Source organism: Aspergillus udagawae (genome assembly GCF_001078395.1).
Source record: "Aspergillus udagawae IFM 46973 DNA, scaffold_2, whole genome shotgun sequence".
Lineage (NCBI taxonomy): Eukaryota > Fungi > Ascomycota > Eurotiomycetes > Eurotiales > Aspergillaceae > Aspergillus > Aspergillus udagawae.
Genome location: NW_025091265.1, coordinates 682,561 through 702,126, shown reverse-complemented (window position 1 = coordinate 702,126; position 19,566 = coordinate 682,561). Strand labels below are relative to the sequence as shown.

At 49.7% G+C, this 19,566-nt stretch overlaps 6 protein-coding genes across 6 annotated transcripts; 2 read left to right on the top strand and 4 right to left on the bottom strand.

The window, feature by feature from the left end:
• Positions 1-24: 24 nt before the first annotated feature.
• Aud_002568 (putative chromatin structure remodeling complex protein RSC3) lies at positions 25-2,265 on the bottom strand (the record flags this gene model as incomplete). The annotated part of the gene is made up of 4 exons (XM_043287534.1): positions 25-387; positions 442-706; positions 770-1,187; positions 1,239-2,265. 4 exons carry the CDS (start codon positions 2,263-2,265, stop codon positions 25-27), a joined length of 2,073 nt encoding a protein of 690 aa, XP_043143469.1.
• A 2,999-nt stretch (positions 2,266-5,264) lies between these two features.
• On the top strand, positions 5,265-6,470 carry Aud_002567 (alcohol dehydrogenase family protein; the record flags this gene model as incomplete). The annotated part of the gene is made up of 4 exons (XM_043287533.1): positions 5,265-5,383; positions 5,435-6,265; positions 6,312-6,356; positions 6,413-6,470. The coding sequence occupies 4 exons, from the start codon at positions 5,265-5,267 to the stop codon at positions 6,468-6,470; spliced, it is 1,053 nt and encodes a 350-aa protein (XP_043143468.1).
• Positions 6,471-6,551: 81 nt separating this feature from the next.
• Positions 6,552-8,134, bottom strand: Aud_002566 (MFS transporter; the record flags this gene model as incomplete). The annotated part of the gene is made up of 2 exons (XM_043287532.1): positions 6,552-7,823; positions 7,874-8,134. The coding sequence occupies 2 exons, from the start codon at positions 8,132-8,134 to the stop codon at positions 6,552-6,554; spliced, it is 1,533 nt and encodes a 510-aa protein (XP_043143467.1).
• Positions 8,135-8,672: 538 nt separating this feature from the next.
• Positions 8,673-9,278, bottom strand: Aud_002565 (YbhB/YbcL family Raf kinase inhibitor-like protein; the record flags this gene model as incomplete). The annotated part of the gene is made up of 1 exon (XM_043287531.1): positions 8,673-9,278. One exon carries the CDS (start codon positions 9,276-9,278, stop codon positions 8,673-8,675), a length of 606 nt encoding a protein of 201 aa, XP_043143466.1.
• Positions 9,279-10,116: 838 nt separating this feature from the next.
• On the top strand, positions 10,117-11,596 carry Aud_002564 (acyl-CoA dehydrogenase family protein; the record flags this gene model as incomplete). The annotated part of the gene is made up of 4 exons (XM_043287530.1): positions 10,117-10,449; positions 10,503-10,753; positions 10,806-11,413; positions 11,463-11,596. 4 exons carry the CDS (start codon positions 10,117-10,119, stop codon positions 11,594-11,596), a joined length of 1,326 nt encoding a protein of 441 aa, XP_043143465.1.
• Positions 11,597-14,149: 2,553 nt separating this feature from the next.
• cbhC (putative cellobiohydrolase) lies at positions 14,150-15,862 on the bottom strand (the record flags this gene model as incomplete). Its single annotated transcript, XM_043287529.1, has 8 exons — positions 14,150-14,194; positions 14,245-14,486; positions 14,537-14,794; positions 14,844-14,981; positions 15,031-15,284; positions 15,335-15,614; positions 15,661-15,729; positions 15,784-15,862. The coding sequence occupies 8 exons, from the start codon at positions 15,860-15,862 to the stop codon at positions 14,150-14,152; spliced, it is 1,365 nt and encodes a 454-aa protein (XP_043143464.1).
• Between the last annotated feature and the right edge of the window lie 3,704 nt (positions 15,863-19,566).

Below are 19,566 nucleotides of genomic sequence, written 5' to 3'. Positions count from 1 at the left end.
TCGAGAGCGCTAGACACTTCACCATCAGCTGAAAGTGGGACGGATCTCCTGCTCCCAGTCAAAACTCTCCAGCAAGGCCATGAAATCAACATCGTCTCCTATCGTCATTCCGTTGATCGAAGGATCGGGAAAGGGTTGGTCTGTCGTTGGCGATAGCACACGATCAAGGACTTGTCTGATGAGCATCTGCCCTTGCAAAGCAATCTCATAATCCCCCTGGTGTTGCTGGATGAAGGTGTCTGCGTGCGAGATGAAGACGCTCAGCTTTTGAATGATCTCCGAGCGAGGAAATGGTGTGGAAGAGAGCACCGGCTCAAGTTTTGGCTGGGAGTGTCGGAGTAGTTCGGTCGCTAAGGCACCTGCAGCAGGAAGGCCGATATAGCAAAGCTGTGTATAATCAGCGGTGATCAACAGTGAACAGTGACGAGGTCGAACACTTACATCGAGGATGGTCAACATGTGAGTCTTCTGGGATCGCATCTGCCTCGACACCAAGTCAAGTAAACAAGTGATGATTTCCAGAGAGATTTTGATCAATGCATCGTGACCCTTGCCTATTCGTTTGACGAGAGTCGAATAGATTAGGAAGTCCTGGTGCAGAAACTCCAGATGCAATGTTGCAAGCTCCGGATTGGTCGACTCAGGGTTCCATTGCAGGAAGGCGGGCAGTTCGGAGCGCCATTGGCGTGCTCTCTTAAGGACTCTCCTGTCGGGCTATTGTTAGTACCGGAGATTGATCCCACAAGCGCAAAGCGGCCTAAGCACTCACTCAGCATGTTCCTCCACATTGTCGCCTCCCTGGCCAATTGACAACTCTAGGATATCCTCTCGAATCAAACAGGCAAGATAGATGGTACGCCCTCTTGCGCCGCTGCCTAGTATTCCCTCTGTATTCCAGCCTTGCGCATCCAGCTTCAGCAGTGCAGCCTGCCGCACGCTGGGTGCGGCAATCACCTCTTCCCAAGTCAGGTCCAGCGGGGACTGGATATTGCAGTACTGTTTGCATATCCGGGGCGGCCTACCGAGGAACAGCGCCAGGTCTTTGTCAATGCCGTATGCCCCGATCATGATTCTCTTGCGCAACTCGGATAGAAAAAAAGGGATGTTTCTGTCGTCTCCCGCCTGATGAAGGCCCAGAGCAAAGACAATCGTAGTAAGATCGCCGAGCTTCTGCCAGGTTCTGTAATCTGTCCTTTGTCAGTCTGAATTGTGATCGCCAGGCTGAGCACAAAACCTACCACCTGTGCCATATGTATGATGAACCAAGACCAAGTACTGAAGAGTAGCGCAGCAAAGACTATCGCTGATCGTCCCCAACCTATCACATAACTGTAGACAAATATCGCTCGCTGCCAGCGCAATCCGTCGTAACCCCTTCATATCCTTACCAGGGAGGTCCTCGCTCTGGAAGAGCGGATCCTCATGCGCAACGTGATAGATCGCATACCCTACCGCAGAGAGGACAAGCGCATAGCTGTCCCATCGAGCGCCACTTAGCGCTACGTATTCCGACAGTGTCATCGACGCCTGCAACTCGATCTCCGTAGCCGTATTGTGGAAAAACGTCCTCGACAGCTCCAGCACACTGGCATACTTGTCCTGCACACCCTCTGTAGCATCGTGATACAGATCTCGAAGTACTTTGATGATGCACCGGAACATCTGCGTGCCGAAGATCCACCCCTCCCAGATAGCAAACCGCTTCTCCAGAAGCTCTTCAAACAGCGGCAAGTGATCCAAGAGCAGCAGCACCTGCGCCCCGAGCTCCACCTGTCTCAAGTCAACGACCGCCGCAATCGATCCCGACCCCGAATCCCCACTGTCGCGCGGCCGCATCGCATGGTCCAAGACCGCGGCATACCCCGTGACATTGTCGGAGTAGCTAGTCAATCCCAGAAAGCCCGGATTGGCAAACGGTCGCTTCTCCCATGCATGCGACTCGCCAATCGTCAGGGGGGATGCAGAGACTGATGCGGATACGGAAACAGACACGTCGCGAATGCCGATGGGGGAGACACCTGCTGCACTGACGCTGACGTTTGCGCTCTGGCCTGGACTATGGGTTGGTTTCTGCATGGGTTTTCGAATCGCTGCTGCCTTGGTGTCTCGGGGTTTTGTGAGGGGAGCAGGATGATAGAGACACTGGTCTGCCCGACCCCGCCGGACGCAGCGGCTACATATCGGCCTCGTATGATCGCACCCCAGTTTCGATTTCCTGCATGGCTCGCAGGAGGGGAGCTGGCCGTTGCGACGGGTTGTTGTCATATTGTATGGTGGTTTGTTGATGGACGTGGAGGGAAGAAATAAAGTCGGAGCGTATCGAACTCCGACTTAGAAATCACAGTGATTTAACCCTGTTTGTATTAGAGTCGGCCTAATTGTAGCATGGATATTTCAACTCCGATGTTTAATCTGTATCCTTACTAGATTTCTGGGCTTTCCCTGTCATCTAACATCGTAATTTAAAATTATATGATTTAAAAGGGTTTGAGAGGGAGAGAGGCATGATAGAAATATAAATAGCTAATCTATGTTCTTTTAAGATATCAGTCTATGTCTTCAGACCTTAAATCACGCACATATCCATATTCCAGTTATCCTATTAGTCTATAACTATTTAAATCTTTATATAGCCCTGATGGGAATGTGTCCTTATCCTTAAACGAAGTAATAACTATATATTTAATAAATGGATGAGGTTGACGGGAGTGTGGCTTAACAAAGGATGATTGAATGACATATTACTTCTGCTGTATTTGCAGCACTTGACAAGTGACAAGTGAGATAGGAATAGAATCAATCTGTAGAGCAAGTGTAGGAGACATCTAACCCATCCATTCTTCTCTGTACTCTGTATGTTCAGCATCGCACTGAACCCAGCTAGTAGTCCTCACCTCATATTTCTCTTATCTATCAGTTCCACTTCTCTCACATCAATATCATCTCGTCACTTGCACCTCTCTCGCACCCCTGCCAGCTTCCTTCTTGCTTCTTGCTTCTTGCTTCTTGCTTCTTGCTTCTTGCTTCTTGCTTCTTGCTTCTTGCTTCTTGCTTCTTGCTTCTTGCTTCTTGCTTCTTGAATCAGATGCGCTGCTGAGGATCCAGAGACTGTGGAGGACACAGACAAGTCGCGTATGCTATCACTTGCGCTCGGGTCTTGGTTTTGGCTCTGTGCTGCTGCCTTGCTTTGGTATGGTTTCGTGACGGGCGCAGGGTGATAAAAACACGAGTCTGCCTGATCCCGCCGGACGCAGCGGTTGCAAATCGGAGTTGAATGATCGCAACGGAGTTTGGATTTGCGGCATGGCTCGCAGGAGGAGAGCTGGCGATTGCGACGTTTTTGTTCCATGTTCTCTGGATGGTTTGTGGATGAAACTGGTCGTTCAGTAAGAGTTGGAGTTGGAAGGGATGGGGTGGCTAGGGCAGCTGGCGAATGTGGTATTTGCTCATGTCTTTTCAACGCATCGCTAAGATACTCAGTATGATCATCTGGTTGCTTACTATTGACGTACTTACCTTTTACCACTCTTATCTCTGGTGTCTATAGGAGTGGTCAGCGGATTTCGACAAGAGGAGACTCTTACGCTTCTCCTCATGACGCCTGAGGCTGGACATATAAGTAAATGCCCTGGGACAATCTTTGCACTTGACAGGCGGAGATGCTCCAATGCATTTCCTTCACCATCTTACAGAACCATATATGGTTCCGGGCAACCAGGTCCATGGGCCTTTGGTAGATTTGCATTTTTCACAAATCTTTGGGGCAACGAATCTCAATCCTTGCAGGATTGGGAGGGCCCGGTTAAGCCCTTGAAGGGTAATATAAGTTGGACAACCAAAACTACTTGAAAGCATATAGGAAGTGGAGAGTAAGAAGTAAGAAGTGAGAAGTGAGAAGTGAGAAGAGATGATGTGTTGGGGGTAGAGGTGAGATATGAGGTATGAGGGTTGGGGAGGTTTTAGGTGGTGAATGTTCAGAGACAGATGATTCGATATCCCTACCAGATGTTGATTCAATATCGAATACTATGGTACTAGATCATTATATTGTTACTATGGTTTCGATCCCCAGTAGGTGACGATTCGATATCAGTACTAGATGATGGTTTGACCCTTTGATATTGAATGCAGTGGTACTATATATGCCCGACCGATACGAACTCCGACCAAGGTACAAACTACCATACAAACTCCTTATCAATGACCCAAACCAATATGGCAACAACCCGTCGCAACAGCCAGCTCCCCTTGCGAGCCATGCCGCAAATCAAAACTCCGTTGCGATCATTCAACTCCGATTTCAACTAGTCCGATCTTCCTCCAACTCCGAACAAATTGCCCGATGCCTGCAATGGTCAATCTGTATGCCTGGGACAACTGGAATATAAATATGTGCCTGATTCAAGGCCTAAAGACCCAGAATGATGCCTACAATCAATGAAAGAACACAGATAAGCTGTTTACGTCTTTACCATGCCTCTCTCCCTCTCAAACCCCTTCAAATCATCCAAATCCCAACGTCAGACGAGAGAGAAAGCCCATAAATCTACCAAGGACGACTCGTCATCTGTCTACAGTGATGATGCTACGCTGGTAGCTGGCACAGAACAATCACCAAAGTCAACGCCAGAATCTCAAAACCAGAGGGAGCTCGACTTTAGTTCTATGCGATACAGTAGGTTCCCTGATGTTGGCTTTCGTTGACTTGGCTGATCCTGAATGTTAATATTTGAATCATCGTATAGCCCCGATGGGAATGTGCCCTCGTTCCTAAACCGAGCGACAACCATATGTTCGATAAATGGATGAGGTGGACCGGAGCGTGGCTTAACGAAGGATGATTGAATGACATATTACTTCTGCTGTGGGCCTGATACTACAGCTCTATTTATGACAATATACTATGTTTGTGTTAATAAACATGCATACTGCTTGAAAATACTTAGAGCATATACGTGCCAGGGACGGAATGCATGGCTTGGATATCTAGTCAAAGCATTGTAAAGACAAGCTTATCAAGTCCATATATCAAGACGATCTGTATTTTCTCCATCCACGAGTAATTCACAGCTGGACCGGTCTAGACCAAAGTCAGCATCAACTCCAAGTGGCACCACATCAACTGGCAGTCGGGCCCAGCCGAGGTATCTGAATCCGCAGACGCGGGGTTCGCGGACGATCACCTGGAGACCTCTGAGTAGAAAAATAATGTGAACGGCAGATATACACCTCCACCAACCAAGCATTCAAACCTTACTACCAAAATGCAAGCAGTGATATTCAAAGGCCCATTAGAGGTCGCGCTGGAAACGCGCCCTATCCCCCAGATCCAGGATCCCACAGAGGTAATCCTCAAAGTCCGCTACACGGCGCTATGTGGCAGGTAGACTCCTCCCCGCTCTTGCCTTAAAAGATGGCAAATAACAAGATGAAGTGAACTCCACGTCTTCCGCGGCCACCAGCCCTCCAGCGCAGGCTTCATAATGGGCCACGAATTCACCGGCGAAGTCATCGAAACCGGCGCCGCAGTCCAGAACTTCAAAAAGGGCGATCGCGTCGTCTCCCCCTTCACCCTCAGCTGCGGCGAATGCTTCTACTGCGCCCGGGGCTGTTCCTCGCGGTGCGCCAAGGGGAAGCTGTTTGGCTCCGCGGTGCTGGACGGTGGACAGGCAGAGTACGTGCGCGTCCCGCTAGCGGATGGCACGCTGGTCGCGGCGCCGCCTGCAGTGGACGAGAAGAAACTGGTTCTGATGGCTGATATTTTCCCGACGGGGTACTTTGCCGCGAGGAATGCGTTTCGGGGATGTGAGGAGGAGGTTGTGCGGGGGAGTACGGTCGTGCTGTTTGGGTGCGGGCCTGTGGGATTGTGTGCGCTTATCAGCGCGTTGGAGTATCGACCTGCGGCTTTGATTGCGGTGGATAGTGTGCCGGACAGGCTGGAGCGAGCGAGGAGTTTGGGTGCGGAGGCGTGGAACTTCCAGACGGATGCGCAGGGGCTGCGGGACAGGGTGCTCCAGTTGACGGATGGGCGGGGGGCGGATGTGGCTATTGAGGTTGTTGGGCATAGCAGTGCGTTGCGGATGGCGTTTGAGTTGCTGAGGCCGTGGGGGCGCATCTCGAGTGTGGGTGTGCATAATGGGGAGATTCCGTGGACAGGGAACGAGGCGTATGGGAAGAATCTGCAGATTCAGATGGGGAGGTGTCCTGTTCGGAGCATCTTCGGGGATGCGTTGGAATTGCTGGTGAAGAAACAGGATTCACTGGAGTGTGTATCCAGTTCCCTTCTAATGAACACGGCTGACCATGTCTAGGTTCATGACTGCTGATATTCGACCGCTGTCGGAAGCTATCGCAGCGTAAGTCTTCGCATATCGCATATCGTGTATCTTTTCGGCTAGACTAACAGCTGCAGGTACGACGACTTTAATCAGATGAAGTCCCAAAAGGTGATCTTTGAAGCTGGAAAGTAATAGAAGAAAGGTTATTATGCTCGCCAAGGAAGCGGTATATGTATATCCGAAATACGTACATAACAATAAGAATATGCACATTCAACTCTGACGTCTCGCCTGCTCCTTTTGTGCCCTCTTCTGCCGACATCGAATCCCAAAGAACATCGTCCACCACAAACACCCGGTAGACAACACACATATCAACGCCAAGGTTGTATACGCCCACCCATGCCCCATCGCATTCGTCATGGGCGCAATGGCCGCGGACGCCGCGGCACCCAACTCACACCGAAACAGATTATTCGCTGCCGTCGCGGCAGCAGACCGTTTCGGCCACAAATCCACCAAGAGAACGTTCAACACCTGCGAGGCGCAGCCCAGACCCAACGAGAAGATGAACAGAAGGATCACCGGACCGGCAAGGTTGACCTTGTGGTTCATCACCCACCCGTAGGCAATCATCATCACGCAGCAGATGTAGAAAGCCGGCAAGGCGATCTCCAGCCGGGCTCGCTCAACGTTGAAGTTACTCAGATCACTCTGCTTCCGTCTCTCGACGGGGAGGCCAGCACGGATAGCATGGCGGCGGTAGTTCCAGTCGACTAGGGGGCCGGTAACAAAGGAGGAAACAATTCCACCTGCGCCGATAGGGATGTACATCAGTGCGGACTGGATATCGTTGAAACCATAGATCTCATGGAAGGAGGTGGATGCGCCGGTCATGACGGCGTAGAACCCGGCGAATACCAATCCTGCGGCGACGAGGATCAGGCCTGTTTCGAGTTCGAACGCGATGAGGAGCGTCGGGAGGGGGTTGGGTAGCTGGAAGCGGTAGTTCCTGCGGTATTCGGCAATTGTCTCTTGGTCTGCTGCGAGCCCAGCTATCTTGCGACGACGATGTCGGATTATATCGGTGACGCTGTTGTTCAGAGGCGGCGGGGGAACAGATCCATCACTAACGACTTTGCGACACGTCTCAGGGAGGAACAGGAGCAAAATGGCAAAGAAGACAGCACTGAGGATCAACAAAAACCAGAAGATCCAGTGCCAATCCAGATACTGGCTGATCAGGCCACCAATGATGGGGGAGAGAGATGGACCCAGCATCAGCCCAATCGATGCAAAGGCAATGTATGAGCCTCGTTCGGCGGAGGTGATCATGTCACCGACGAGGCCATTGGATAAAGCGACAGTCCCACTGCTTCCGGCACTCTGGATGCAGCGAAGCACCATCAACGCTGCATAGCTGTTTTGCAGAGAAAGACCGAGGTTTGCGGCGATGTAGATGGTGAAGCAGATGATGTATGCCGGCCGTCTACCTACTTTGTCGGAGAAGCCAGCAATCAACATAGGCGAAGCTCCTTGAAGAAGCTAGGCAGGTTAGTGATTTCGTCCAAGACGTCTTGTTTGATGATACGTACCAGATAGGTTGTAACAGTAAGATTGATCTTGGTAATAGATACTTGCAGCGAGGAAGCGATAGTGTCCAGCGCCGGGAAATAGATACTGGAGGAGAGCGGGGAGAAGAAGCCGGCCAGAGATCCCATCAAGACAATGGCTCTCTTCTCGTTGGTGGTGAACACGGAGAAATCCTTGGAGGAAGCATTTTGACTGGGTTGTGTCTCTTTGGCGATGGCATCTGGTTCAGCATCTTGCTGCTGCTGCTGCTTCTCACCCGACATGGAAATACAGTGTTTATGACAGATCTAGTGTCACCTATGCTCGGATGTTGTGATACCAGAAGAGTTTTACGACCTTGATATGAAAGAACTGTATTTAAGCTAGGCCCGCACAGACTTGTGGACTGCCCCATTTTGGAGGCCCGGTTCAGGGCCGGCATCGGCACCTGGCCTTAAGGCTAGGGCCAAGTGATTTGATGGAACTGTAGCAGATATCTGCAGCACTTGACAAGTGAGACAGGAATTTAATAGAACCAATCTGTAGAGCCAGTGTAGGAGACATCTGACCCATCCATCCTTCTCTGTAATTGTTATATTGTTGTATACATGGTGAGTGACGGATGAGGTGGGGAAAGCTCGGCTGGTGGAAAGCTTGACTGCTGCCTGAGTCAGTCACCGGATAACCGGCACTGGCGTATTACAGATTAAGTACTCATGGTAGGCACCTAATGGAGTAAGTCATATGCGCTCAGAAGAAACGTAGGTAATTAAGTAGAATCATAGAATGTTAGATCCCACAAAAGCCTTATTGCTATTTCCTCTATTTCCTCTCCCAAACCCCCATCCACTGTCCCCATGCCACCACTCTCCCCTCAATCAAACCTGCAATCTCCGCCTTGGTAGCCACAGCACCCAACTTACTTCCAACCAATGGCTCCAACAACCCAATCACCTGGAAGAAGTACCGATGCGGTCCATGGCCCAGCATTCCCCGCGGAGGAATGTAGATCGTTCCCCGACGATTAGCCCCATACTTGAAGCCGCCCCTTAGGACTTGACTTCCCGCAACAGTGGGCTCAAAGTCCTCGTTTGATACACTGCACTTGCTTGCAGGGATACCGTAGTACAGACCATGCACAACAGGCTCAGCGAGTGGGGCATCTGGATCTTCAACGACAAGAAGCCACTCTTGGATATCGCCGGCGACGGCTGGAGGCGCGGACCACTTGAGGGTCGGGAAGAGGTTTTCTCCAAAAAAACTGTACTTGACTGGGATTTGCGAGCCGGATGGTCCGATGTCTGGACATTCAATAGTGACCGATGGTTCGGGATGCTCAGCAAAAGGAGGGGTATTCTGGATGAGGCCTGAGTCATGGCCTTTGCGGTTGGCGAGCAGCCAGGACAGGGGTCTTTCGATCCACTCCATTGTGTTGCCCAGCAGCTGATGAATGGTTATAAATATGAGGTGGTGGTGGTGATGATGATGGTCGTTGAAGATAGCGATATAAGAGGGTTTTTGAATGCATGGCGCCTGAACCGGCCCGGAAACGGCTTGGGGGTATCCCAGCTGGCAGAAATCGGCGATAAAGAGTCCTAATTCCGTTATCTCAGGAGACAACTTCTCCATATAGTGGAGTGTGTTATGAAATCAATATATCATAGGATGGATATCCTGTAACATACACAACAGGTGGGAGTTCATTGGACAACGGGTCTTGCCTTCCAAGATCCGGACAAGACGGACACCTGCTCTTTTAAGACTCCCTCATGCACTTTCATCAGGGCTTTTCCTTGGTCTGTAAGTTTCCTCATGCACCTATCAGTTCAATTGCTAGCGATCTAAATGCTGTCATACTCGACGGCATAAAGGGAACAAAGCCCCAGCGAGCAGGTGGGGCTGCAGTAGGATCGCAGACATGATACTGATTATGCTGACAGTGGCTTATATGTGGTTACCTGTTGTGTTGACAGCACCTCACATCAAAACCATCCGCGGCATGAGTTGCTATGGTTTCACAACAAATATGAGAGGGAGATACCTCAAGATATATGCTATGAATGGCACAAAATGCTAATGCAGACACGTGATTGGCCGCAAGGAGAGAAACCTCGGACCGCTGGCCTCGGCTGGATTGGACATGCGGGGAAATCTCCTCATGCACAGAGATCCATCAATAGTTAAGTGAACCATAAAATCAGTCGCGAGACCTTATGTGAGCTCAATTAAGCAGACTCGATCTCAAAAGCCGTAAAGTCCACACATCATGGCTGACGTCTCTCCCAATCCCATCCCTTTTTCCGAGCCCCCGTATTTGCGGGGCCTCCCATCCCCATACTACACCGCCAGTCATCGCCGATTCCAGAAAGCTTGCCGCGCATTCGCATGGGAGCACCTTCTCAGCAATGCGATGGAGTGGGAGAAGGCGGGTACGGTCCCCGAACATGTTTTCAAGGATTTTTGCAAGCATAACATGTTGCTGCCGAATCTGCCCGCCCCGTTGCCCGTGGACTGGCTGAAGAAACTTGGGATTAATGATATTCTTGGCGTGAAGGTCGAGGAATGGGATTATTTACACACGGGAATCTACTGCGATGAGGTATGATGGAGAAATCAGCCAAGAAATGGAGGGACGCTGACTATGGTGATCAGTTGGCCCGGTCGGGTCTAGCTGGACCGGGGGCCTCGTTGAGCGCTGGTTTCGCTTTTGGCATCCCTCCGATCATCAAGTACGGTAGCAAGGAGCTGCAGGAACGTTTCCTTCCCGATCTCCTCACGGGAAGGAAACGTGGCTGCATTGCCATTACGGAGCCAGAAGCAGGAAGCGATGTCGCCAATATCACCACCACTGCCACAAAGAGTCCGGATGGAAAGTACTACATCATCAATGGGTCCAAGAAATGGTATCCCTCAGAGAATATATCATAAGCGATTGACATTTCTAATATGGACTAGGATTACCAACGGAATCTGGTCAGATTATACCACTATGGCCGTCCGCACCGGCGGCCCCGGCGCAGCCGGCCTCTCGGTCATTCTCGTCCCTCTCAAGGGTCACCCCGGCGTCACCATGCGTCGACTCAAGGTCTCCGGCCAGATCACCGGCGGGACGACGTATATCGAGCTCGATGACGTCAAAGTCCCAGTGGGCAACCTGATCGGCCGCGAAGGCGACGGCATGCGCATCATCATGACCAACTTCAACCACGAACGCTTGACCATCGCGGTCGGCGTCACCCGCCAGGCCCGTGTCGCTCTCGCTGCCGCCTTTCAGTACACGATGAAGCGCGAGGCGTTCGGCAAGACACTGATGGACCAACCTGTGGTCAGGCACCGGCTAGCGAAGGCGGGCGCGGAGCTCGAGACGATGTGGGCGTGGGTAGAGCAAATCTTGTACCAGTTGTGTCATCTCAGCAAAGAGCAGGCCGACCAACAGCTGGGGGGTATCACAGCGCTGGCCAAGGCTAAGGCGGCTATGGTGCTGAATGAATGTGCACAGTGTGCGGTCTTGTTGTTTGGTGGTGCTGGGTATACAGCTACTGGACAGGGAGAGTTGGTCGAGGGTAGGTTTCTCGCCCTCAGGGTTTCTGGGTATAGGCTAACTTGTCATAGCGATTCTGCGAGATGTCCCTGGAGCTCGCATTCCCGGCGGATCAGAGGACGTCCTTCTGGATCTGGCCGTGCGACAGCTGGTCAAGATCTATCAAGCGGGAGAGAAGAAGCTCGCAAAACAGGCAAAGATGTAATGGCGACTGTTGCATGCCTGGATGAGGTTCACTTTACGAAATCCTGGCCAGCCGAATGGGCTAGAAGGAGTACTCTGCCAATGTACGATACCAAACAGTAAACATCTAGAGTCTTGTTCCACACCTAGTTTTCAATTCTGTCTTCATTTTATTCACGTAACTTTGGAAGACCAGACAGGTGAAGGTTAGTGGAGGTGTGCTGATCAGTCCCGAGCATGAATCGAATCGTTTCTTGGGTTCTCTTAACAATCTATCACCTCTGCTAGAGTAGATGTCATATAGATTCTTCATCCGAAAAGTGTTCTCCAACAGAATAAATAGTCTTCACATCATTTGTTGTCTCATGCCCGTTTGCTGGCAGTTATCCCAGGGTGGTGTCTAAACCGAAGGCCAGCGAGGCGAGGCGGACGTGTGCTTTCTGGATATCATAAACGTAGTCCTGGTCCTGCTCTACAAGCGTTGTCGAGTGTTAAACCATCCATGGCCAGGATAGAAATGAGAGTCATCAGACAAAGTGTCGTTCATTGTCACTAATCGATCCATATCCGAACAACCGCGCAATGAGAAAGCAGAATGCACCCAGCAAGGGAAATAACGGGGAATCGGAAATCATCGCTCAGCATCCACAACACAAGCATTCGACGCATTCGATACAGCATTCGCAGGCCTCTTCGCAAAGGAAGCAGCAGCACATGGCCATCAAACTACGATCGATCAGTATGATTTACTCACGTCAACAGGCGGAGAGTCAAACCAAGCAGTCAAACATCCACGATCCTTCTTCTCCTCTTGAGGCGGGGCCTGGTATTGCATCTGAAGAATTTCAGTATGGTTTGTTGATGTTAGGGAGTATGCGACTCCTACCTGAGGTGGATATGGCTGGGGAGGAGGGTATTGCCCCTGAGGGGGAGGGTAACTGCCAAGTCATTCGTCAGAAGGAACTCAATCGGGAAGATGAGATGTGGTGGCTGGGTACGTACTATCCTTGTTGTGGTTGCTGCGGATAGGACATCTTGTCTTTAGGAGAGAATAAACCGCAATGGACACTCGTTAAGTCGGATTGCCGGCAGCCAGAGACTTAAGCAGTATATGAATATGTGAAATCCAGCAAAGGATCAGGCAGAAGAAATAAATCCCCAGCGCATCGCCGGGGCTGCAGCTGGATGGGGACGCACTCTCGCTCTGGCCTGTCTTGGCCCTGTAGTACAATCCTAGGGTCCACACTAACAATCAATCTGGAGAAGCCGAGAGATTGTCAGGTCCTGAGAAGACGTAGAACAGCCGAGATAACAGCTCTTCGTTGGCCTCGCAGAAGCCAGCATGCTAATTTCTATCCACCTCTTGCTCATAGCGACCAGAGCAACAACAACACATGGTTTTGATGTCTCCATGTCTCCATGTCTCCATTTGACTGCAGTCTGCCAAGAGAAACATCAGTAGAAGGAAAGAAGTGGACTGCCAAGAACCGCAAGAGGAAATGAATGGGGATGTCTCGCCCTTTAGGGCTGACACTAGCCACACTCCTCCACTTGCGCGGATCGACAATCCAATAGTCATGGAAGCTCAATACTCCACTACAGTTCCCCTGTTGAAGGAATTGTGTTGCCTGATTCACATTCCTCTGCTGTTGCCCCTAAGACAAGTTGATTGGATGCTAGACTACCTGAAAGGAGTGATATTATTATGAAAGGCTGTGATGAGTGTTGCATTAGCCACACATATATCTCAGGGGTAGTGAATCAAAACGTATAGAAGTATATTAAGAATGGCCAAAATAGCTTATAGATAGTGTCTTATAGTAGATAGATATATAGTCAGAGTGAAGCGCATGTCCTATAATGGCGCTGGCTAACGTCTATAGATAGACAATAGATTTTCACCTAAATCACCTTAAGTAGCTGCAAATTGACTGGTCCAGATATTCCCTCACACATTAGCACTAAATGAATTTAGTAGTTTGAAATACTGCAAATCCCTACTTTTCCTAGGGCGTTAGTATCTTAGTATACTGTGAACCTGCTCTGCAAGTGCTCTGGTAACTAAGATTCAGCTGTTGGGACCACTCGCGCCAAGCATTCTTCAGTACTGTTTAATACCAATGTGAATGAACAAGATCAACACAACACATTGACCCCTATAAATCTTGTACACCCCTTTCAACAAGCCCTGAACTGCATCAGCAATGCCTACCATCAAGGATCAGATCTGGGGTTAGCTAGCATCATCTGCCATGTCTGCCAGTGAGTCATGACAGTAAGAATATTTTTGATATAAATAAGGGGTGCGTCTCAACTTGCCCAAATGACCAATTCAATGCATTGTTGACCTGCGGACACTCCCTGCGATATATACTATTCTACTGCATTGTGGATGTAGAACGCATTGAGCGGTTTATATAATGGGCGAATTATCATTGGCAATACGAATAGCAACCGACGTGTAATAGAGCATACAAGAAATGTCATTCTTTTTGCTATTTCAGCCATGTAGCGCGCAGCAATAGTCCAAAGTCATGCACTCAAACAGTCAGTAATTCTACCTCCCTCACTACATTTAGAAAGACGGGTTGGCGTTGGTCAAAAGCTGCTGGAAGTAGGCCTTGGATCTGTCAGTCACTTATCCTTCAATTGACAAAATGGATAACATACCTGGAACCAAGTACCAGCCTCCGGAGCAGGCTGCAGAGCATCGCTGTATCCGCAGTGCGCATCGTACCGGGGCGACGAGGAGTTGGAAGTGCCATCACTCTCACCACCAGGCTTGATCCATACAAAGGCATCCTCGAGCGGATCGCCGGTGTTGGTCGAGGGGCGAACACCAAAGCCGGTGCCGATGACGTTGCACCAGTCACCCCAGGCGTTCTGCTTGGTGGGCTGGACGCCGTTGCGGGCTTAAGCAGCTATTAGTCGTGACGTTTCTGAGATTGGATAAGCCACTTACATGTATCCATGATGAAATGGGCATTGAAGCCGGCGTTCTGGAGGAGAGGCGCCAGGGCGTTGATGTACTTCTTCTCGTCGCAGTTGGCGTCTCCCTGGGTGTACGAGGGGCAGGTACTGAGCGACCAGGCGTTGTAGTTTGCTACGTTGGTTGCCAGCCCACGAACGGCCGCAGGGGAGCCGGCGTCAGTGTAGACCTTGGCGAAGAGGGTTGCGGCGGGGCCCAAATTGGCGGGCCATCCGAGCCAGCCAGCGTGGCCTGAGGAGTTAGTTTCTGAGATGGATGTGAGCGACTGAGAGAGGCATACCTGCGTCGAGGTACATGGCGACGTTGGGCAGGTTGAGCTGCTTCAGAGCGTAGTTGACACACTCGAGGTAGGCGCTCTGGGCATTGGCGCATTTGGCGACGTTGAGGTTGGTCACCAGGTTGGCCAAGCTGTCGGGTTCTGCAACACGTCAGAGAAGAGCCGAGCGCAAGGGAAGTATATGACCTACCAATGACGAGGATGGTGTGAACGTCAGAGTACTTCACCAGCTGAGCACGGATGGCGTCAATGTACGCCTTGTAGTTGGCCACACCGTTGTTGGCAATCGAGTACTCGCCATTACTGGCCAAAGCAGCGCAGTCACGGTCCGGCAGGTCGTAGACCACAAAAATACCGGCGATAGGAGGGTTGGCGCCAGCCTTGTTCTTGGCCTGAATGTCGGCCAAGTAGGTTCCCATTGTGGGCACCTTGGCGGCAACGTCGCTACAACTGTCACGGATAGCTCTGAGTATTGGGATAAGAAAACGACTTACAGCCAGACAAACGAGGGCACTTTAGCGACGGCACTAGCCTTGGGCTGGAGCGAGCTGGGCAGAGAAGGGATGGCCAGAGATTGGACCTCGGAGGAGTAGTAGGGGTTGGCATATAGCTGGTAGCCGCTGAAGGGGTTACCAGATGCGGTCGCGGTGGGTGCGGATGTAGTAGGACCAGTCGTCGTAGGTGCGGTGGTGGTGGTGGTGGTGGCCTTGGTCGTCGTCGAGAGCGTGGTGGTGGTGGTGGTCGCGGTGGCCCCGGGGATACACTGGGCGTAGTCTGGGGAAGTCAGTATAATCTCTACAGAGGACGATATCGAACATACAGGGATTCAGGGTGCTACAGGCCGCACCAGCGACACAGTTTGTCGGGCCAGACCAGCCTTGACCGCCACCTAGAGCATATCAGCATTTGATTGGGCCTTATTTCAGTGATAATCAAAGCATACATTGCCCCCATACAGTCTGCTGGGCCTGCACTGCTGGCAACAGTAGAGCTAATGCGATGGAAGATGCAAGGTGCTTCATCTTGACGGCGTATATAGTGAAATCCTCAAGACTGAGTTGAGGGAATGACTATCAGAAAGGACTCGACGTCAATGGAGGTCCGGAGGATGTTTTATACCCCTCTGTCACATATCTTAGTCGGAACCATCGCCGGCTTTCCGGAGGGTACCAGGTACACACAGTCGCATATCATCCGTTCAAGAATGCAATTTAGCCTCAGGAATGCTTTATGGGTACAAATCAAACCGAAGCAAAAGCCTAGTGCCCGTGATGAAAGTGTGGTAGACCCAAAGTCAGTAGGACCTCATATACGACCGAAAAGGGTAAGCGAAAATTGCATGGCAGCATTCAAGGAAAGTCCTGCATAATCGCATTTCTTCAGCCAACTCCCTAAGATCCTGATCCTTCATTTCCTGCAGTGAAATGATCCTGTTCCTGCTTTCTTCCGGCAGTCGATGACCCTGTAGAAGCGCCAATTACAACTCCCGACAGCAGCCACATGAGCCCTCGGAGGCTGCACTTTGCGGGGAACATACCACATAATTGATATTAACCTCACGTCCAAACCGGACGCGGGGGTTTCAGATTCGCCTGTGAAAATGCTTAGCGTCATTTTCCCCGCGTCTGCAACATTTCGCTGCATGTCGTCTTTAGGCATGGATTTACACTCCTTGATTCTCAATTGCCGATTTAGGGGTATAGTTCTGCAGGTGCCGGTTCTGCGGCCCGGTATGCCATGCTAGACAGATCCTGCAAATTCTTACCTGTAGGGATCCTTGTTGGCTGGATGCCGTAATGCGATGCACATCATCCAGGTCACGGAATCTGAGGACGATTTAGACCAGTTTAGGCAAAACAAGGTCTGTCACGAAGCAGCAGGATGGCTTTCCAACATACAGTTTGTCGACCCTGCCTATTTGAATAGCACAGATAATAATTTTTCATCAACAAATCAGTAGCACCATTAAAAAGGAAATTTATTGTCTGCACCACCTACCAGGTTGCTGTACACAAGATATTACAGTGAATGTCGGCTGCCGAACTCCGTGTTGGAAGAACACTAGCGCAGGGAATATCAGGCGATGCTGGTCCCCTCTTAATTTAACATGATGTGGCTACGGTGTCCTTTTCCGGCAAGACTACTTCCAATGTTTAATCAAGGAGAGGATAGGTAGCTGATCACAGGCAGTCAGCTTCCATCAGACAGTGATCCTTGGGCACTTTGTGTGGAGAGAAGGCTTGCTAAGTCAGACTCAGACACATCTAGTTCAGTAGAGAAGTGGTTCTCCTGTCATCTGTCACCTACTATGTGGTACAATAATGACATCCGGCAATAAATTTTGTGGACGGAGTTGCACATGCTCTAGATTGTAGTGCAAAGGAAATGCCACTGACTGGATTCCCAGATCAGTTAATATTGAGAGTGAACAATGCTCGGCAGTTCGGATCGGCAGCACGAAGCTTGACAAAATCAGCAACCATTTGTCGCCAATGATGTTCATTGCATGTATGTCAGGTTTTAAATTACGAGCGCCTACATTCGCTGCACCGAGATAGCTAGTGCAAATACGAATACTGCTTTATATTTTATGGTCAAATAGACTAACCACATCAATCATTTCTAGAGGCAACTCCGAAAATGCAGATATGCGACTGGAAGGGATCGTCCGTATGCATGTTTCGACAATCTGATGTGCTTTCCTTTCTAACCTGTCATTCGGATATTCTTTCGAATCGAATTTGGTTTAATTTGGGTAGTCCCTGAAACAGTCAAGTCTCAAAAACCTAAGACGCTCAACTGATGCCCGCGGCCTTAGCACAAACATGACGCCATTAAAATGGGCAGGAAATAGGTCTACTGATTGCAATACTTGAACAGGCTCCTTGCACCCAAGTGGCATAGGCAGCAGAGGCCCATCCCATTCAGAGGCAGGAAGAGGAAGTGTGCTCGAACCACGAAGACATTCATGGAACCATCGACTCATGATCCATGCCGTGGGGATTAAGAATTGATTCATGGCATGTACGAAGGTTCTGTCGTCTCAAAGAAGCTGGTGTCACAGAGATCGGTGAGAAAGATATCATCTATCACATACAGACGACCACCTTCGCCACGCTCTCTTACCGGCATGACGCTGTATTCCCTGACACTGTTTAACAATTGTGGCATATATACCCGGACAATGGCCATAATCACTATACTGATAAGTCAATGAATCGGGCAAGGTCATTTGGTGGTTGATACTCCTACATGCTCGACCAGATATGGCAGTCCTACTCTTTGAGTGCGATGTTTGTCCTTGGGGGATTCAGAAGAAAATCTAAATCCTTTCTGGTCGTTCTGACAGGTGCTTGATATATCTATTCTGCCCTCTAAGTGCAAAAGAAGAGCAACTATCGATCCGACCGCGGCGTATCTATATTAAAAGTCCCTTGATCAAGCACACTTTGCCACGATGTAGATGCAAAGAAATCAGATTAAGGTAGTTGAAACTACACATCTTATCAACACGCTGCAACTTGTGCAATATACCCAAACAGGACTATTCTCAACCGAGCATTGCCGGATCGGGCAGGCATGGATCACATTAGCAGAGTCAGGATTGTAGGGACCGATAGGAGCCCATGGCTGTCACATGGCCTGAGGCCAACATATTGATCTCGGAACTTCTCAACTCGAGACGTAGACCGGCTGACCCCATCCGCAAAATCGCGATCCAGCCCATCCAATCCGCAAAATAGGTGGATCTGGGTTGGCCCTGATCCGACCCGAAGCCAAATCGGTGAACCATATCTAACCTGCAGAGATATAGATAAGCTTATCCACCCAGATGTAGGCATATACGTGTACATATTCCTCTATATGAAATACTAGATTCACTAAGAAAAACTAGAGTTATGGTAGATTTTACATTTTAGACGATGGTGATTAGGACGGTGGTAGTAAGATGTTTGTATATCTGTACCACTTTCATCCTAACCTTAGGGGGGCACGTCTACCCCTAATTAAACTTATTTTAGCTTATTTAATAGATGATATACATCATTTGATTAATTAATTATTATATATTCAATAAAACCTATAGATACCCTAGGGGTTGAGGTATAATACTTAAACAAGATGGTAAATGGAATGCAACGATTGTATAATAGTACCTAGATATCCATTATCCGCAGTCCAACCGGCATGGATATGAGGGATTTTAGGTGGTGGTTCAACCCATACCCAATCCACAACTAGTCTACCCAGAAAAAAAGTCAGCCATCAAAAAAAGCTCAACAGGGAAATTCCCCTGAATCTCTGGTTGGATCTTTTCGAGTTTTACCAGATTGAGCCAAGTGGAAGCCCTAATCTCGATCGATCATAGTAGAATTCCACTCATTCATAACGACAGGCTGTGATTGGCCAGTTATCAGGAGACATTGAGGGCTGAAAGGTGTCTTTTGGTCTCTTTTTAATCCTTTCGAATGTTTTCCCAAGAATCTCCTTAGTCAGTAGGAACAGGGCTCAGTTTTCAAGGGGAAATCTCGATCATTCCACGAATTTGTAGGGGTCGCCAGTCCATCACGTGGTGGTATTGCCAGGGGAATATCCATCATTCCGTCGGAACATTCCTGGAATTCAGATGTCATGATGTCAATGACAGGAGAGAGATTATTTATCCCGACCCATTAAGTTAGTATCAAATCATGATTAATGTGCTCTGCATCCGGTATTGAATTAG